We start from the raw sequence: 18,579 nt of genomic DNA on the forward strand, positions 1-18,579 counted from the left end.
AATAAATGTCCAAAGCCTATGTGGAAAAATACACAACCTATTGTGGGTCATATAAAGGACCTGAATGAGCAAAGAAACAGACCGTGTTCACAGGGAAAAAACTTAATATTTGTGCGAATGTCCTTCCTAACCAATTTAGTCTATAAATATAATACAATCACAAGGCAATTTTTACCCCAATAAAAATGATTTTAAAGTTAAATTGGTGGGATATGTGAGACTAATGATAATTTTGAAAGCAGAATAATTGGGAAAGATGCTTATCAAATATTAAAATATTTTAAAAGCAGTATTAACCAAAACAGGGTGGTACTAGAATTAAAGTTAGTTCACATCTGGGTCTGTTTCTGGACTGTTAATAAATGTATCTAATCCATTTATCTGCCTGCCCCTACCTATGCCAGTACCACCCTGGTTTAGTTATTACAGCTTTAAGACATTTTATACACATATATTTGAAAGATAGAGCCTCAAATACACCCATGTCTTGGTCACAATATTAATAACCCAGCCAATTCCTCAATCCTTACATACCTCTTAGAACAACCCACTCAGGAATGAGGTGGGGTTGCCAGATCCATCCAACCCAGGAGGAACAAATTTGGTCTAGGCCAGGCCACGCTGCTTTCCCAATGGCAGACATCACCAGTCTGTACTGCTGTTGGACAGTCAGTGTTTTGGTCAGTTTTTCACTATTGCATGATTTCACATTTTGCCTCTATGATGAACAGCACCTATTCTTTATAACTGTTTAGTGCTGTAAAGAAATATTCCAAGTGTCATTAGGATTGTTGCTGCCAAAACTGATATGCATGAATGGAACTTAAAATAAATATATTATGTTAACTCTATTTAAAAAAAAAAAAATTGTATGCAATCTCAGCATCCTACCCACATTGCCTTCCCAGTGGCAGACATCACCAATCAATCTAAGCACTCCTCCCACACAGCCTTCCCAGTGGCAGGCATGTCACCAATCAATCTCAGCATCCCTTTCCCACTAAGAGCTCTCTACAAAACTCCTACTAACAAACCAGAGGTGAAATTCAGGAAGAAATCCTTCTGACATCCCGAAATCCAATCCCTTCATTTTTACAGATGAATGTTTTTATCCTCGTGACAATTTTGCAAGGTAGGGTGGGAAAAAAGCTCATTATCTCATACTCTAGAGAACTATGTTTCCAAGAGAGAAAATGCACCCCTAACTTACCTGAAGCCTCACAGGGACAGAGTGGGCCCTCAACAGCAGCCTCTTGCATCCAATCCTAAGATACTGCCACCCTCCATATACCACACCCCAAATGGGCTGAGATATAAGACCAAGAGTCCTACATGAAGTTTCCAACTTCTACTGGAGGAAAAAAAAATTCAAATGGAATTAGCTACCCCTTATACAGAGCTTACTATGTGTCAAGAACTGGTCTAATGCTTTTAATATTAACCCATCTAATTTTACATGCCCATTTTACAGATGAGGGAAGCAAGACAAAGAGAGGTTAATAACCTGCCCCCTATAACACGGCCTGACATGGGCAGATTTGGGATTCAAACTCAGGCAAGCTGAACTGTAACCTAATGATCATTTTTCTTGGGTGCAGAGAGTCCACACTGAACACTCCTGCCAAATTCCATGCAAGACCCTGACAAAATGCCACTCTAATGAACAACTTTGTATATGAGAGAGTCTGATACTTTAAAGTCCTCTCCCTTGAACACATTCCCAAAGGAAAATTACTGGGTCGAGAGTAGATTTTAGTTTAACACATTTCCATGTATCTGACCCTTTTTTGGTCATTTGGTACACAGACCTTCACTGGCAGTAGGCTTTGGGAACCTCTGTTGTTTGAAAAAGAAATACAGTAAATTCTTTTAGATATGTTTTATTGACTTTATTATACAAGTCTTTGTTTTCTTTTGTTTTTCATATAAATTCTAAGCTTTCCTCATTGAACGAGGTTGAGATGCTTTTATAAGAAGTCAAGACATGCTAATAATAATTTATTCAATTTCTTTTCCAAATCAACAGATTCCCAAAGCCTAGGACCAATAAATAAGCAAGGAATGGCCAAAAAAGGGGCAGTTATGTGCATATGTGTTAAATTAATATCTATCCTTGTCTCAGTAATCCCTCCTTGGGAATATATCCAAAGAGAAGGATTCTAAAATTATCAAAATATTCTACATATGAAGATATTCATTTCAGTGTCGTTTTATAAAAGGAAAAAATAAGAACCAACTTAAATGTCCAACAATAGCATACGGCTCAAATAAACTATGTTCACTATCTTCTAGAATATTAGGTAGTCTCAAAAAATGACTAAATGATAAAGACAAAATAGCTAAACAGAAAAGATAACAGGGTAGGCAGGAAGCAACACACTAATACGTTATGATTAAAATAATAAAAATGTGCTTATAAAATAACTAGAAGGAAATACATCAAGATTTTAATAGTAATATAAGGGGGCCGGAGTTTAAGATAATCTTTTTATTTCTTTATTTTTTAGTTTTTCTATAACATGAGAGTATTTGATTTAAAAATTAACTCATTAGCAGACAAGTTAGCATATGTCTAGCAGCTAGGGCACTGTTTCAGAGAAGCCATGACTATGGGGCACCATCTAATTAAACAAGCACTTGCCAGTACCACTCTGTGCCAGGAACCACGGGGCAGAACCCAGGCAGGGCACCATGAGATACAGCACGTTGTTAAAGGAAAAACATGGGCTTTGGGGTTGGGTAGAACCAGGCTCCAGTCTCCGCTCTGCCACTTCCCTGATTGGATGAATGAAAGAACCAATCAGTTAACTACCCAGAGACTACAGGGAAGTCTGCCCAGTGAAGGGTGCTTGCCGGAAAGCAGTCCAACTTAATGAGAAGCACAGCCGGTAATTTATATGCTATCTCATAAGTTAGTACTTAAGGCATGGTTCTAGAGTTAAAGTATATTTTTTTTAAGTGCCCAAATTAAAGCAGTTTGGTATCTGTACATCAGGGAACAGAATAGATTCCAGACACAGACCCTAACTATAGAGAAATTTAATATAAGATAAAGATGGCATTTCAAATGAGGGAGGAAAAGCTGGATTAGTCAATCATTACTATTAGAGCAAGCAGCTCATCATTTGAAAAACAAAAAATAAGAGCTTGACACTTTTGTCCCTCCTTTTTCCAAATACATTTCAGAAAGATAAACAATTTAACCATAAAAAATAAAACCTATATAAAATAATAGAACAAATAGGATGAATATTTTTATAAATTCTTATTGCAGGAAGGCTTTTTAAGTATGGCTTGAAAGATAAAGATTACAAATTAAAACAACCAGAATCCAAAACACAAAGATGTAAACATTTCTGAAAGTAAACATTCTTCATTCCTTCCTTCCTTTCTTCCTACAGACCTATACCTACCACTACCACTAAATAACATGAACAAGGTTAGAAACATACAAAACTCTAGAAAAAAAATACTTGGAACATAAATGACAAAGGGCCAGTATTTCCAAAAGCCAAAGAGCTTTTTTAGAAAACACAATGAAAAGATAAATACACCAAAAGAAAAATGGGCAAAATGAATGAACAGGCAATTCACAAAAGAAGAAATTCAAGTGGTCAATAAAATTATAGAAACTGATGTTCTACTTCATTACTTTGCCATGAGGAAAGGCAATCAAAGATTGAAAATGCTGGCAATACAAGGTGATGGTCACAATGTATAAAATGGGCACTCACAACCTCATAGCAGAAATGTTATCTGCTATCACCTTTCTGGGTCATATGTACCAATTTTTGTCCACATGTAAAGGTGAACATACCATGACCCAGCAATCAGCTTTCCAGAAAGGGATGCTAAAGGAGATTACAAGTGAGAAATATCTTATGTAAAAAGATGTTCCTTACAGAGTTGATTATAATAATGGAAAGAAAAAAAAAAAAGAAATAATCAAAATTCAACAGGACACAAGATTTTGAAGCACCTAGACACTGGAAATACAATTTAGATGTTAAAATAATATAGATCTATAATAATGTAGAAAAATGTCCATGGGGAGAAAGAAAGAGAGAGAGAGAGAAAGCAAGCAAGCAAGGCTACAAAAACAGCATGTAGAGTATAATACCATTTGTGTAAAACTGTAATCATAGTTATTTGCCTTAAATAAAGTTCACCAAAAGGTAAACAATGGTTATCTTAGGGTGGTAGGACATCAGGCGATTTTTTTTCAAGAATAATCTTCGTATTTTTCTGTATTGCTTGAATGTTTTGTAATGAATGTGTTCTTTTTACAATGAGGAAAAAAATATTTTCACTGTGAAAAAAAAATACAAGTAGGAAACCAAGTCTTGGAGAGTCATTTCACACTTAAGAAACAGAACAGGGTCTGTCCCTTCTGTAGAGGCACCCTGGGACAGTGTGGTCACAAAGATCTGAATTCAAGCCTTGGCTCTGGCACTAATTAGCTTAGGGAACTTGGACAAGTTTATTCGCTTTTTTGTGTCTTGGTTTCCCATCTGTAAAACAGCAATGCTAATAATTCTGCATCACAGAGCTATTTTAAGGGTAGAGATTAACAATGAGTAGGTTTTTAATAAATCCGGTCCCACTCTCCCCTAAGATCTAATTAGTGAAAGCACCTAGGAATATCTGGCACATAGTAGGCACTCAAAAGATGTCAGGTGATGGAACGGGATAGATGGATGGGACGGCTGGATGACCAAATGGTCATATGGAAAGACCAACGGTCTGAAGGATTGAAAGATGGAGTGAGTGGGTGGGTAGATAGGTGGAGAGCTAGGTGAACTTCAAGAACAATGAACTGACAGATGAACTGACAGGTGTGGCAGATTGTATTTTCCAAAGATGGCCACATCCAACACATAAACCATGCTACATACTCTTCTGATGTGACACTGACACTCGTCCATCAAGAGGTGTTGTCTGTGTCCCTCCTGGAGCAGATCTCTCTCTCTCTCTGCCCCAAGGCCCCATGTAAGAAGTTCAGCTACCATGATGCCTCCGTGCTGGAGAGACCACACAGAAAGAGAGAGAGAAAGAGAGACGCCCAAGAAGATCCAGCTGCTCTTCCAAGCCCAGGCACTGAACACGCGAGTGGAGAAGCCTTTCCGATAACTCCAGCTCCCAGACCGTCTGACCATAACCAAATTGACCCTGAGGCAGAACCGGCCAGCGGAGCTCCTCCCCAATTCCTCAGAGACATTACATGACTACTGTTGTTTTAAGCCACAAGTTTTGGGGTGATCTGTTACACGGAAATAGATAACTAATACAGAGAGTGAGTTGAGTAGGGAGAAGAGATGGTGAGGTGGGTATATGCCGGTGGGAGGAAGGATCCATGCTAAATGGATGACCAGTATGTGGACTCCTAGAAATCAGCAATATCTTGTACTGGTAGCAAGCCTTGTTTCATATACCTTTCTTGTCTACTCCAAGGGGCTCTTGATCACCTAAGTACCCCAAGCCTCTCTCACCTCAGCTGTTTGTACTACCAAAAGCTGGCCTCTACATTCACTCTGATTAACTGCCCTCCTCCCCCTTAACAAACCAATGCATATATTTTCTAAGACCACCTAGTTCAAGTCCACATTGCATAGTGTATGGCAAACTGAGGCCCAAAGAGGGAAAGGAAATTACCCAAGACCATAGATGGGTTCGGAGCAGGCTCAGACTAGAGGCAATGGTCCCTGCCGTGAAGCTCAGGGCTATTTCTCCTCCAGCAGACTATGGGCTCCAGGAATTCCTGTGTCTGAGTCAGGACTCCACCATTCACTGCCTGTCACTGTCCCACCAAGGCAGCAAGCAACGCTGCGGGCCCTGGCTGGGATGTGCCAGAGCTCTTGGCTCCAAGTGTTCCCTGCATCTGTCTGGGCATAAATTTGCATCCTGTATCCAGGAGGCCCCGATTCCAAGTATGTCAAATATAATTAATTACAGCAAACTTTCTGCAACTGTTTTCAAATGCGGTATTAAAGGCTTTGTGCACATGGAATACACAACTCGCTGGTCCGCAGAGGCGCGCTGGCACTGGGAACTGGAGAACGGGAAGCTTGGGAGCCCAGAACCCAGCTTCCACAGGGCAGGGAAAAGAACTTCCCAACACATCACCGTTTAGTACATCCAGGCCACGCACAGGCAAGAGCACAGGCAGCGGCATCTGAAGGGCCTGGCTTCAAGTCCCAGGTGATCACTAGCTCCACCTGTAACTGTAAACTAGGAATAATAAGATTCCTACACCTCAAATGGCTATTGTGGGCCTGGACTCAGAAGGTCATCTAAATCTCAATCAAATCTATCTGATCTTGGATAATTTCTTTCACTTCTCCAACTCAATTCCCTCACAGAAAAAAAAAAAAGACAAAAATACCTATTTTTCAGAGTAATTGTATTAAATGAGTTAATAGATGTTAAATGCTTAGGCCAGTGACTGGCAGGTGGCATGCAATGAATATAGGGCAGGAAAATCCCATTTTGCAAAAATAAAGTAAGATGAACTGGAAGGCTAAACTTCAGCCTTTTAACAGAAAGGGCTCCTGATTAAAAAATGTTAAGTTTGTACGGATGAATTTCCAACACATGGCTCAAACACCTTTCAGAAAAAAGAAGAGCAGAAGTACTGGGCTGGAAAGCTAGAGATCTGGGTTCAAGTCTCAGCTTTGCTGCTCCCTCCGTGGGTCCCCTCTCCAGGTCCCTATACCACGCCGGAGGTCAGGAAGAGCTAGATGACCTCCGAGCTCTGCCAGCTCTATCCTGTATGGCATACTGGGTAGTGGAGCCCTGCTTCCCAAACTACTACAGGAAGCAAACACGACGACAAAAGAATGACTTCCACCACCCCACCTCCCAGACCCCAAATCCACAGTCCCCAGCCTGGACCTCCACATCCAAACCAGCCCTAAGGTACCTTAATTCAAAAAGACCCCAGGCAAACCCGGAGACTTTGGAATTTGGGGCAAGTGCAAAAAAGTGCCAGGGGCAATCTTTTCAGATTTCTTTTTGCCTACTTTGTTGGATTTACTTTCTTCTAGTGTTTAATTAATGTTTAATAACAAGCGAAGGGGACCCAGTTTAATTTTTTCTCCCTGAATTACAACACCTCACTCATAAAGTCCCTTTCCCCCTCCATTTTAACCCCCCAGTTATACTGCCTACACCACATCATCAGTCATCCTCAATCTCATGCCTAGCTCTGTGTCCTGAAGTTGTCCAGGTACCTAAAGAAGTTGTTGTGTGACTAAGAAAATCATTTTCCTCTCTGGGGTTCTGCTTCCTCACCTATGCAGTGAGCAGGTTGGCTTAGATCAGCACTGCCCAAGAGAAATATAATGCAGACCACACAGGTAATTTCAAATTTTCTAGAAGCCACATTGTTTTAAAAAAATTGAAAACAGATGACTTTTAACGATGCATCTTATCTAACCCGATACATAAAATATTATCACCTCAACCCATAAGAAAGGTTAAAAAAAATGTATTACTGATATCTTTTTCAGTCTTTTTTTTCCTACCAACTCTTCAAAACCTGGTGTGTATTTTACATTACAGCACATTCAGACTAGCCACATTTCAAGGCTCAGTAGCCACACAGGGCTAGTAGCTACCAAAACATACTGAACAGCACAGGCCTAGATAAGTTGTACGAACCTTTTCAGCACTAGAGTCCTATGATTCAAAAGGAGGACCAGCCTCAAAACAAATTCCACCTAAAGTTCGCAGCACCCCAGGGACCTTGCCCTTCCCTGAGGCCTCATTTCAAGCTGACCTTCTGGCCAATTTTATTTCAGATCGGTTTCACTTTCTGCTTTTCCAGCATACATTATAAGAAACACCACACTTAAATCTTTACAGTTATTTTTCCCAGTTGATGACATTAAAAAGTAGAGAAATTCTCCAGCATCCACAACAATCTTCATCTCTTCTCCTTGGGAAGGTACCTTGACTACCTCCACTGGCTCCAGATGGCAAAACCCTGAGCAGAAAATAAAAACAAAAACACAAATTCTCTGCAGAATTACACGCACCAAAAATCCCCACTCTCAGTGCCCACTGCCCAACAAACGCACACCAACAAGTGCACACAAAAATGATGGAGCAGGCGGGACTTTGTGTGGCAGAGAGAAAAGCCAAAAGGTGGGATGTTCAGCTCCTCGGGCATCCAGAGAACAAGCCAAAATAGCTTAGGACTCCGCATGTGACCAGCAAATGGGAGCAGAGGACTTTCCGAGGGTCCCGCGGGCCTCCTCTACTTTGCAGGAATGGTTCCTCCCTGGGCCCCCACCCCAGAGCAGGGCTGACCCCCCGGGAATCAGAGAACCAGTCCCTGACACCACAGGGCCCCGCTGCACTAGAAAGCAGTTTTCCTTCCCAGGCTTTCTACAGCAGTCTGGGGAGCTGAGCATCACCTGACTCCATTTATTCTCTTTAGCTTATATATGAAGCCTCATTCTGCTTTGTCAGCCAAAATATTTATATCATTTTTCTGTCGACTCAATACCATCCTCACCTCGCCCTCCCTCCTTTCCTTTTTAAGAAAAGAAAAGAATTGTCGCCAACATCTTTCTCCAGTTCCTTGCCATTTATGATGCGCATCCGTGGTTAACTCATCAGATGCTTGCAGGAAGGAAGGTTCTCCTACTTGACAGATAAACAAACAGAGGCTGGGTCAGGGGTCACAGACGCCAGTCCCTTCCAGGGCCAGGCAAGTGCTGTACAAGACTGAAATGGGGGAGGTGGCTGGGGAGGAAAGACTGGCAAAGACTTTAAAATTTCAAACCTTTAAGTCCAAGCAAAAAATATAAAATAAGGGACACAAATCACCTTGCGAGCCACCCATCTGTGATCCGTGTTTTACAAAATTTACTCACTATAACACATTTACTAGTCATGACTAACACTAGTTACAAAAACTATGTAGGGCTTCCCAATTGAAAAAGTATTTTCAAATAAGTTACCTCATTCTCATAGTGCTCCTGTGAAGGATTATTAGCGGCCCATTTCCCAGATGTAGAAACTAAGATTCAGGGAGACTCGTCAGCCCGTCTCTGATCTTAGAGTGGGGAAGGAGCAAACTTGTCTCAGACTCAGGATCCCAGGGCCAGCCTTGCCCCCCTGCGAGGTCATCTGTTCAGAGTGAGGGACATCGCCCCACCCAGCCAGCAAAACCACCCCAGCCACCGGCATGTCCCCTTTGAAACCTGATCACTCTGGGAGCGGTCAGAGAAGCAGGTCATCCAGCCCTGCTTTGACGACAACCCCAAGGGTATCTAATTATAACAGGGAAAGGAGGAGTCAGATCCTCTTGCTATTTCCCAAGACCAAATTAATTTTAATTCCTTCTGACACAGTGTATGTACATGTAATAGGAAAAGCAATAGTGGAGGAGCTAAGGAAATCAAAGCGGAAGTCCCACCTCTGCCTATTCACTGAGGTCTTAGGCAAGATACTCCACACCTCCCTGCCCAGGCTTCAGTGTGTGTGCGTGTGCGTGCGTGTGTGTGTGTGTGTGTGTCTTTAATCAGAAAGGGCAAACTGCTTCACTTCTCATGTGAACTCCCAATCGACTGGTAGCACCACACTGAGAAGGATTCTGAGGCCATGACTAACCTCGTTGGAAAAGAGCACCATGATGTACTAGTGATGTCTGGAACAGGCTTGAAAATGGGGAATGGCAGCATGAATGTTACTTATTTACCATCCCTGAACTAGATGATGTACCAATAACACCCTGCAAAAGTACTTTGCCCTTTACAAAACTTTTTCTCGCATAACTCACAACATTTATAAGAACACTGTGCAGCAAACATCATCATCATCATCATCATCATCACCACCACCATCATCCCCACACAGTCAGGGAAATGAAGTGCCTTGGCCAAGGATGCAAAATGATTAAGCAGGGGACAGAGAGGGGAGCCAAGCCTTGTTCCTCCATGTGTATCTGTTTGTTCTACCCTGGAAATGTCAAACTGGTTTTCCACCATTGGTGGGGCAGCTCAACCACATGGCTGAGGAAAGGGACCACAGGTTTACAAGGCTTCACCTCCCTTCCACCAGCTACTTACACCCTTTACAGGAGAAGGAACCACAGCAAAGTCTGAAACCCACCTGAAGACATGGAAGGGAAGGGGTGCTAAGCCAAGGAGTCCCAGCTGCCTCCTCCCAAGGAGAAGCCCCAAGAGAAGTTTCCAACCTTATTGTAAAGGTGGAGAAGCAAAGCCCAAAGATAAGTAAGAAAAAAAAGAGAGAGAGAGCAGAGTTTAGTATTTGGTACTCCAAAGGGTCACAGTCCACCCCGCAAGAAGCAAGACACCCTACTTTCTTAATTCAAGCTGCCTTAGACTAAATGTGCCATTGATTTTACAACAGCTTTTGACAGGAAACAAGTAAGAGGGAGAAATCATGTATTCAAAGAATACATCTACTGTAAGGTATTTCCTAATTTCAGAAACTTGAAGATGTGGGACTGTGAACACTGAGGAAATATGGCCTACCTCAAATTGCGATTCTGCACTCACTTGCTAAGCTGGGCCACAAAGTGTTAAAAATGACAATATTTTATAAAACTTACCAAAGAAGAAAAGGCAAAGAAACAGAATGTTCTCAGTTTTCTCCCATAAATTTTCCTTGAATCTTTAACATCTGCACACCAGAATCTGACCAACAACAGGATCTGATTGAACATCAAGCCTACATTTATTTAGGTGCTTCAAGTTTAAGGGACCTGCATATTGGGGTGTCCTGCATAAGAGTCCCCTGATGTCCAGTTCTTGGGCTCTTGACCAAGAAGACCAGCTCTTAGCACAAATGTGAAGCATGGGTTGCCCCCTTCTACCTCCAGGCTTCCCTCACTGCCATCTCCCTAGAAACACTGTGTCCTTTACTGTATCTGCAAATCAGCCATCTGGATGCTGACCCCAGATGGCCCCCACCTCATTTTTAAGAGGTATTTTAAACAAGAGGAGCAAGGGGATGAGAGTAAAAGTTATGAAACACACTTTTTCAAAAATTCTGAAGAGTCAAAGGAGCGTAAGTTACCCCCTTCCAAGGAATCTCCTTAGACTTCTTATCTTAAGGGAGCCATGGGCTTCAGAGGCACCTGTAAGAAAACATACAGGTTTTGACTAAATTTTGACTAAATCCAAATTGGTCATCCACTCTTCACTAGATTCAAATTCATCTGATGTGAGCTATTTCCAAAATCAAATTAAGTCATCAAACATTTATTGGGCTGCTCCTCTGTGCCAGACCCTAAAATGAATAACCTATGATCTCTAGCCTCAAGTAACTCACGAGCTGGCTAGAGCAACCAACTCCCATCTGTGTGTCCACAGTGCTTAAGAAGCCCGGCGGCGCAGGGGGAGAGGAACTCTACCTGGGGAGAACCAGGAGGACTCCGAGGAGGAGGGTGCAGCTGATCCTAAACATGCTCCAGGTTCTCACAGAGCAGAGACAAATGAGATGGGCATGAGTATGGGCTCAAAGGGACACAATTCCACCTGGGCTTAAGATGTAGCCCTTTAAAAGGCTGTGCCACAGGTTCCAAAACCAATCCAGAAACATTCTGAGGCGCTAGAGCATCCCTGGAATGAAAACACTGAGAGCACACTGACAAGAGTCTTAAGGTCTGACCCCATCTGTTTTAAAGCAACAACCAAAAAAGTATATGTTTTCTGTTGTTGGCTAACTCTGCCCACTGAAGAGAAACCACCAGTTTCCAGCACTACCAAAATTGTTGCCAGTGGAATTCAGTTTTGCCAAAATGGAAACTCACTGGCCACTGGGTCAAAAATCAACTAACAGGATTGTACAAAGCATGGGACTATATAACACAGGGAATCCTGTGGTAGGAGAGAGGCTGTGGTTAACAGAACAAATACAAGAACATCCTGTCATGAACTGTAACGTATCTATAATACTAATACAGGGTGCTAATAATCGGTTGGGGGTGGGGGAAAAAATACACCAAATGTAAGATATGGGCTATAATTAGTAGTAATGCTTTGCCAATACCCTTTCATAGTTTGTTAACAAGTGTTGCACGACAATGCAAGATCTTGGAGGTGGGGTGATGTATGGGAGCCCTGCACGACGATATGCACATTTGTTTTGTAAGTTCACATCTTTTACTATACACTTATTGTTTATGGATGTTCATGTATGAATGATATATTTGAATAAAATTAAAAACATAAAAGATCAAAAAAACAAATAAAAACACCTTCACTTACCCTCAGCCCCAGGAGAGAAAAGTCCTCACTGGGGAGAAGGGGGAAAAAAAGAACCAACATGTGCTGACCACCGTCTAAGGCCCACCAACTGGCCAGGGTTTCCACACGTGCAGCGTCCTTTAACCGCAAAACCACCCTTCAGGGTCAGGATTTTTAGCCCGTTTTTTCCAGATGCAGAAACTGTGGTTGCAAAACAAGAAGTGCCTTTCCCAAAGAAACACAAAGCGAATCTTGAGATGAGGTCGGATTTCAAACTCTGGGGCTAACTGACCCCAAACCCAGCTTTCAGTTTCAACAACTAGGGAGATGTCAGGAAATTTGTACACATCTGACCTGAGTCTCTCCAGAGGAAGTTTCCTGGTGGTTCCATGTTCAGTTCAGAAATGGATCTCCCTCCTCTCCTTGGAGAAAGGAGGTGGTCCTAGCCGGCTTCCATCGTTTGACAACTTCATCCTTCGTTCAAGCAGCGCTTTACTTAAAACCCAGCCTCCAAGACCTCCTCCCTCATTTGCATTTCTCAACTTCAGCCACACACGAGCTAGGACATATCGCTCCAGTCTGGCCACCGTTTGTCATTTTTAACTACGAGGTGCTGGGCTAACTCTGGAAGAAGACTGGACAAATAAAAGGGATGCATGGACCACACGAGCCAGGAGAGGCTAAATGGATGGAACTCATCACCATCACCATATATGCTGAAATGCCTCACGCAAAGGAGAGCTGGCGGCTCAGGAAGGAAGTCCCATCAACAAAACCAAGAGGTCTGAGAATGCTGCTAACCTTCTGACGACCAGGTGGAACCCTGGTCTCGCCCTGCTGTCCAACACGGGGGCCACTAGCCCCACGAGACTGCTGATCACTTGAAACATGTCTAGTCCAAACAGAAACCTGCTATAAGAATAAAAATTCACATTGGATTTAAAAAACTCAATACCAAATGTGTGTGTATAAAATATCACATGTATAATTTCCCATGATTATATGTTGAAATGAGAGTCTTGTGGATATACTGGGTTAAATAAACTATAGTACTAAAATTACTTTTTTCACTTTTTGAATATGTTTCTGGAAAAGTAAAAATTATATATGTGAAAAATAAATAAAATAAAAATGTTTTAAAGTATATACACGGCTTGCACTTGTGGCACACGTTAGATCTCCATCGGACAGCACTGATCTGGCACATTAAAAAGATGGAGAGATGGCAAGTCTAGAGTTCCTACGATGTGCATGAACAAGTAAAAACAGGCATTCGCAGAGTCTGGTTAAAACTGAAACAGAGCACAAACAAGGACTCTAACTTAAGAAAAAAATTCTTCGGTAAACTGAAGAAAAAGTGGAGGATAAAAGGAACTCTGACTGCTTTCACCCCCATCAAAACAGGGATCCCACACTACTTTAAATCTTTACAGCAAGAGACCCTTGGCAACGATGCTCTCTTCTCAATCAAGGCCCAGGCTGGGGTGTATACACCTGACCTGTCAAGCAGTTGACAGTACTTCACAGGTAGCCCTTGAGATAGGTTCAATCAGGGTATAAAACACGTGGCATGGGACACCTACACCACAGCGTATGCATAACAGTCAACTGGGATCATCAATGAGCAAATAAAATTTAAGCGATCAAGCACAGTGTTCTTGCTGGATCATTTAGTCTCTTCCGAACTCTTTTCACTCTGACCCACAGTAGGAAATGCATTTTATACCATGCAAATGCATACACAAAATATAAAGAGAGCAAACTTCAAGAGATAATACTTACCTTTTCCCTGTACTATGACACTGGTATTTTTCATTCCCTTCTGTTCTATCCTATTCTTTTTTTTTTTAATGCTGATTGTGATTCATGTAAGAGGCCCATGCCCCACTCTGCAGTTGACATTACTATATAATCACTGCACTCCTCCCTTCAGAACATGTGACCTCAGAATCCTTCTCAACCCAATGGTCGAAGCAGTTTACAACCAATCACTTGAAGTTAGAATCAGAGATGAAACCTTTCTATTATCATCTTGATCTGATCCAAAGCTCTCATTTAACAAATGCAAAAACTGAGGCTCAAAATGGAAAAAGCGACTTGCCCAAGGTCACACAGCAAGACCTTGGAAGAGCTAGCGCCCCTGTGAGCCCTTCACTTCTCATCACCAAGGGAAGAGTCACAACTGATGAGAAAAATGACCAGAACAGGGAAAAAATTTGAAGTTTCATCATGACCATGAGAAATCAAGCTATACATCCAGTGAGACAGGACAAGAAAGTTCTTAACACCCCACCAAGGAGATGATGTGAGAAGGAAGCAGCACACTAAGAGCCAGGTCAAAGGTGGGAAACAAATAGTGTCTGACATTGAAGGACTTTTCAAACTCTGTTTTTCAAACGAAACAAACCATTGGCTGTTTATTTTCTAGGACCAGGGAGAGGTCAGCCTTACACTGACCAGCCATCTTTGTTGTTTTCCTTCTGCAAAAGCAAGAGCCCTTGTTCAAGTTCACCTCTGTGTGGGGCTCAAAGTATAAGCAAACCCTTTTTCCTAGCTTGGTCTGAAGTCAAGCTATAAAGCAGGCTCTTGAAATCTCAAACCTTATAAGAAAAAAAAAAAAAAAACTCCTTATACAGAAAAGCAAAACATTAAGTAATAAGAGTCTCCACTGTGAAACTGAGTATAAATGATCTTTCACCAAAATAACTCAGCCCATCATCAAATTACCACCCCTCAAGTCCAATTTGCCAGAATTTTTACCCAATATTATAAGAGAGTGTGGTTAACAGACTTGAGCTAGTAAAAATTAGCTCATATATCCATTTTTGGTCACACTTCCATCTAAAACAGGAGGTGAGAGAGGCAAGGCCCAGGTCAGACCTCAATCCAGAGAGATGCCAATAGAAACAAAAGAGAACTGACCCCGCCCCCAACAGTACCATCATGCACTTCAATTTCCTATAAAACAAACATGATCAGAATAACCAATTTAAAAAAAAAAAAAAAAAAAAACAGGTGCACAAAAGAAGAAATTTCCAATTTCTGACGAGGGGTTCTCTTTAAACCAGGATCAACACAATAAAATTTCAGCAGAATGAAGGAATCTGAGTTTTGTATCACAAGATTCAGGACACACAAAGGGACTTAATGCAATATTTTTATTCCTTGCACCAGAAATAACCTGTTATCTACAACCCTGAATTTTGCTCAGATTCCCCTACCCCCACCCAACCCTTCCCAGCCCAGGATACAGCCCTCCTTCATCAGTCCCATGAGGCCTCCAGAGCCCCTTGAAAATTATAAAATTCTTTGACCATCCTAGGCATCGGCCTAAATAATTCAACAGAAAAAAAAAATTTTTAATTATGCTACTTAAAAAAAAAAAACAACTCATTCCCAATATGTCAGTATATGGCCACTGAGGCTCTGAAGGATTTCATTACTAAAAAACCAAAATCTCCCAAATGCAATGGTGATGATGGGAAACCTCTGCCACTGTCAAATCTATTTCACAGAATTCTTATCCCCTTAGAAATCCGAATTTCTACAAAGCAGGGTGGGAATCCATGGTTTGGGGCCACCGGGTCTTCCAAGATCAGATGGAGAAAGGGGTCCAGCCTTGGACCCATGCCACCTACCCAAGAGCTCACCCCACAAATATTAATTGTATTCCCCCCTTCTTTGGGACAGAAAAATTAGAACTTTTTTTTTGGCTCAAAATCCCCAGCAAGTTCAATTAGATTGAACACTAATTTATCACAAACCACCCTTCAACTTTAGGTGTCTTATTTTTATTTTTCAAATTTCAATCCATTCAGTGTTCGTCTTCCAAAAAAAAAATTTGTTTGTTTCACCTTTATTTGCTTTATTTTAAAGTCAAAACATTCCAAAAGAAACATTGTTTGCAGATATGCTTTCATGTTCCAAAGACAAGTACCTTCGGATTTGGCTTTTGTTTGTATTTTATTTTTTTTCTTTAAAAATTTTAAATTTTGCTGCTCGAATTCAGCTGAGTTAATATTTTTACCCCATTTCTTCAGCAATGTAAATGTTCCACAAGGGAAGATGGATAAGAATGAGAATTTTCATCTATCCTCTGCTCTTCTTTTTCTTTCTTAAGTCAGTAAAATTTGTGCTTTTTTTTTTTGTCACAGACCACAAAATCATCAAGGTTAATGGATTTTCCCCCTTTGAAAGTAATCAAATTTTAGAAAAATGGCAAATGTTAATCCACTATCAACCTCACACCACATTCAAAGAGGCCTGAAACCAATCGGATTTTTTTTAAAAAAGAATAAATTTTTCGAATTGGAAGAGTGAGCAAGCATGGAAAAGGGAAAATTTTCTTCCTACCAAAGATTCCTCAACCCTTATCTTCATCAACTGATTCAGTTGCATGTCATAAAAAATGAGCTTCTGTGAATCCACTGTTAGTTTTTTCATAATAATGTTAATTATGCATATCTTATTTTAATGGCGGTCTCTCCTACAAATCTGTAGGCTACTCAATCTGTATAACATAATGAATTTACATTTTTTCCACTGAATATTGTTCAAAAAAGATTCCTCAATTTTCTGGCTAAAGCAACAACAAAAAAGAAATGCCTAGACCTTTCAGGAAACAAAATCAGAAAACAGTCTTAATTACTCCATCAAAAAAAAAAAAAAAACCAAAACCACAAAACCCAAAAAATACTGAAAAAAAGACAGGATTTCACACCAACTTTTTCACTTTCTCCTTTTCTTTAGAATCTTGAGATTTAAATGCAGTAAAATGTAAATGCAAAATTTTTTTTAAAAACCTACAATTTTTGGGTGTGTCCAAAGCCAACAGTTTAGGGGCTATTTTCTTTTTTTAAATCCTTTCTTCTTGGAAACAGAAAAACTTTAAATATTGTCAAATGGTGAAATTAGCCTTTTTTGCCCGCTGAGCTAAACAAGTTCCAAATTACAATGAAGTACAATTTCTAATTGCTTCATAAAGCCAATTTCCCAGTTTTCCCTAAACTCACCAATTTCCGTCCTTTCCTCATTCCAATTAGTTTTTTTTTCAAACTAAAATGAGTTGGGCAGCCAAACTGACTTTGCTTTAGGAAGCTTTTGGCTTTCTCCCCTCCAAAAACTGAATTCATTCAAATTCCAGCTAATTCCCATTTACATACTATCTGGATTTGGCTTCAAAAATAAAAATTGTCTCCATGATCCTGGAAAGCGCAAAGTGGAAATTTTCGCCCCAAAAAAGGAAAAAAAAATTAATCCCTGTCCCCTCCACTGTCTTATAGAGCAAACTTTTGAAATATAAGAAATAAAGAATATTTCTTTTTTCAATTTTAATTTCTTTTTTTTTTATTTACAAAATAGTATCCTCTAGGTGGCGTCGTTTTAATGGGAAAAAACTATCGTTTGAAGAAAAATTAGAAAAAAAAATTGAGAAAGGGAAATATGGCCTGAAAAAATATATATATTGTTGCAAAGATGGGGGGGCCTGGAAGAAAGAACCTCCCGGGGGTCACTGAGGACCCCGAGTTCAGAAACGGTCAGGGAGAAATTGCAAATTTGGGGGGGAGGGGGGAGAGCTGGAAGGGGTTGCATTTTTGCAAAATGTGAATTGTCCAAACTGAAATGGCTGCTCTGCTCTCTCGCCGCTTTGTTTTCTGGGCTCCGGTCCGAGCCCGGGGCTGGAGGGGGTACTGGTTGGGGGCCCGAAAAGACCCCCTCGCCACCCTCACCGTCCTCACATCCCGCGGCGCCCTGGGGGGGGCTCCCCAGACCCCGACCCTCCCGTTTGCGCCCACAAAAAGCCAGCCAAGGTACCCAGGCACTTTGCATTTTGCAAATCTTGCAATGAAGTGGCGCAGCGCCCCGGGCCCCGGCCCCCCGGGGCCCCCCGCGCGGTGCATGCCCCCGGCCCCCCGCCGTACCTGCGGAGCCACCGCGCCGCCCGGCTGGTTCATGGGTCCGTGCGGGAGGAGGCGGCCCCGGCGCGTCCTGCTCCTCCCGGGCCGGGCTGCTGGTGCGCGCACAATGCCGCCGCCGCCGCCGCCGCCGCCGCGCTCCCTCCTCCGCCCGCCCCGCTCAGGCCGGGGGGGGCGGGGGCGCGCGGGGGGGGCGCCCGGCCCTCGCCCCCACCCCCGGCCCGGCCCGGCCGCCGCCGCCGCCGCCGCCGAGGTGCCCCTGGCGGGGCCGCGGCCGCCCCCCGCCGCCCTGCCCGCCCCCGGGCCGGCCTCGCCGCGCGGCCCGCAAGCTCCGGGCCTCGGCCTCGGCCTCCTCGCCGCGCCGCACACAAAGCCGGCCGGTCCCCGGGCGCGCCGCTCCTGCCCGCCCGCCGGCCCCCCGGGCCGCGGCGCACCCGCCCCCC

The 18,579-nt window shown here is 42.4% G+C and overlaps 1 protein-coding gene across 6 annotated transcripts in view; it reads right to left on the reverse strand.

Annotated features, from left to right (window-relative positions):
- The window catches only part of ZNF618 (zinc finger protein 618), a 180,155-nt gene extending 161,899 nt beyond the window's left edge, over positions 1-18,256 (reverse strand). For all 6 annotated transcript variants that reach the window (XM_004470128.5, XM_023592173.3, XM_058302509.2 and 3 more), the window contains exon 1: positions 18,143-18,256. In XM_004470128.5, the coding sequence (XP_004470185.1) occupies positions 18,143-18,175 (33 nt within the window). In that variant the 5' untranslated portion in view covers positions 18,176-18,256. The remainder of the gene's footprint in view (positions 1-18,142) is intronic.
- Positions 18,257-18,579: the final 323 nt, after the last annotated feature.

Source organism: Dasypus novemcinctus, chromosome 8 (assembly GCF_030445035.2).
Source record: "Dasypus novemcinctus isolate mDasNov1 chromosome 8, mDasNov1.1.hap2, whole genome shotgun sequence".
Taxonomy (NCBI): Eukaryota; Metazoa; Chordata; class Mammalia; order Cingulata; family Dasypodidae; genus Dasypus; species Dasypus novemcinctus.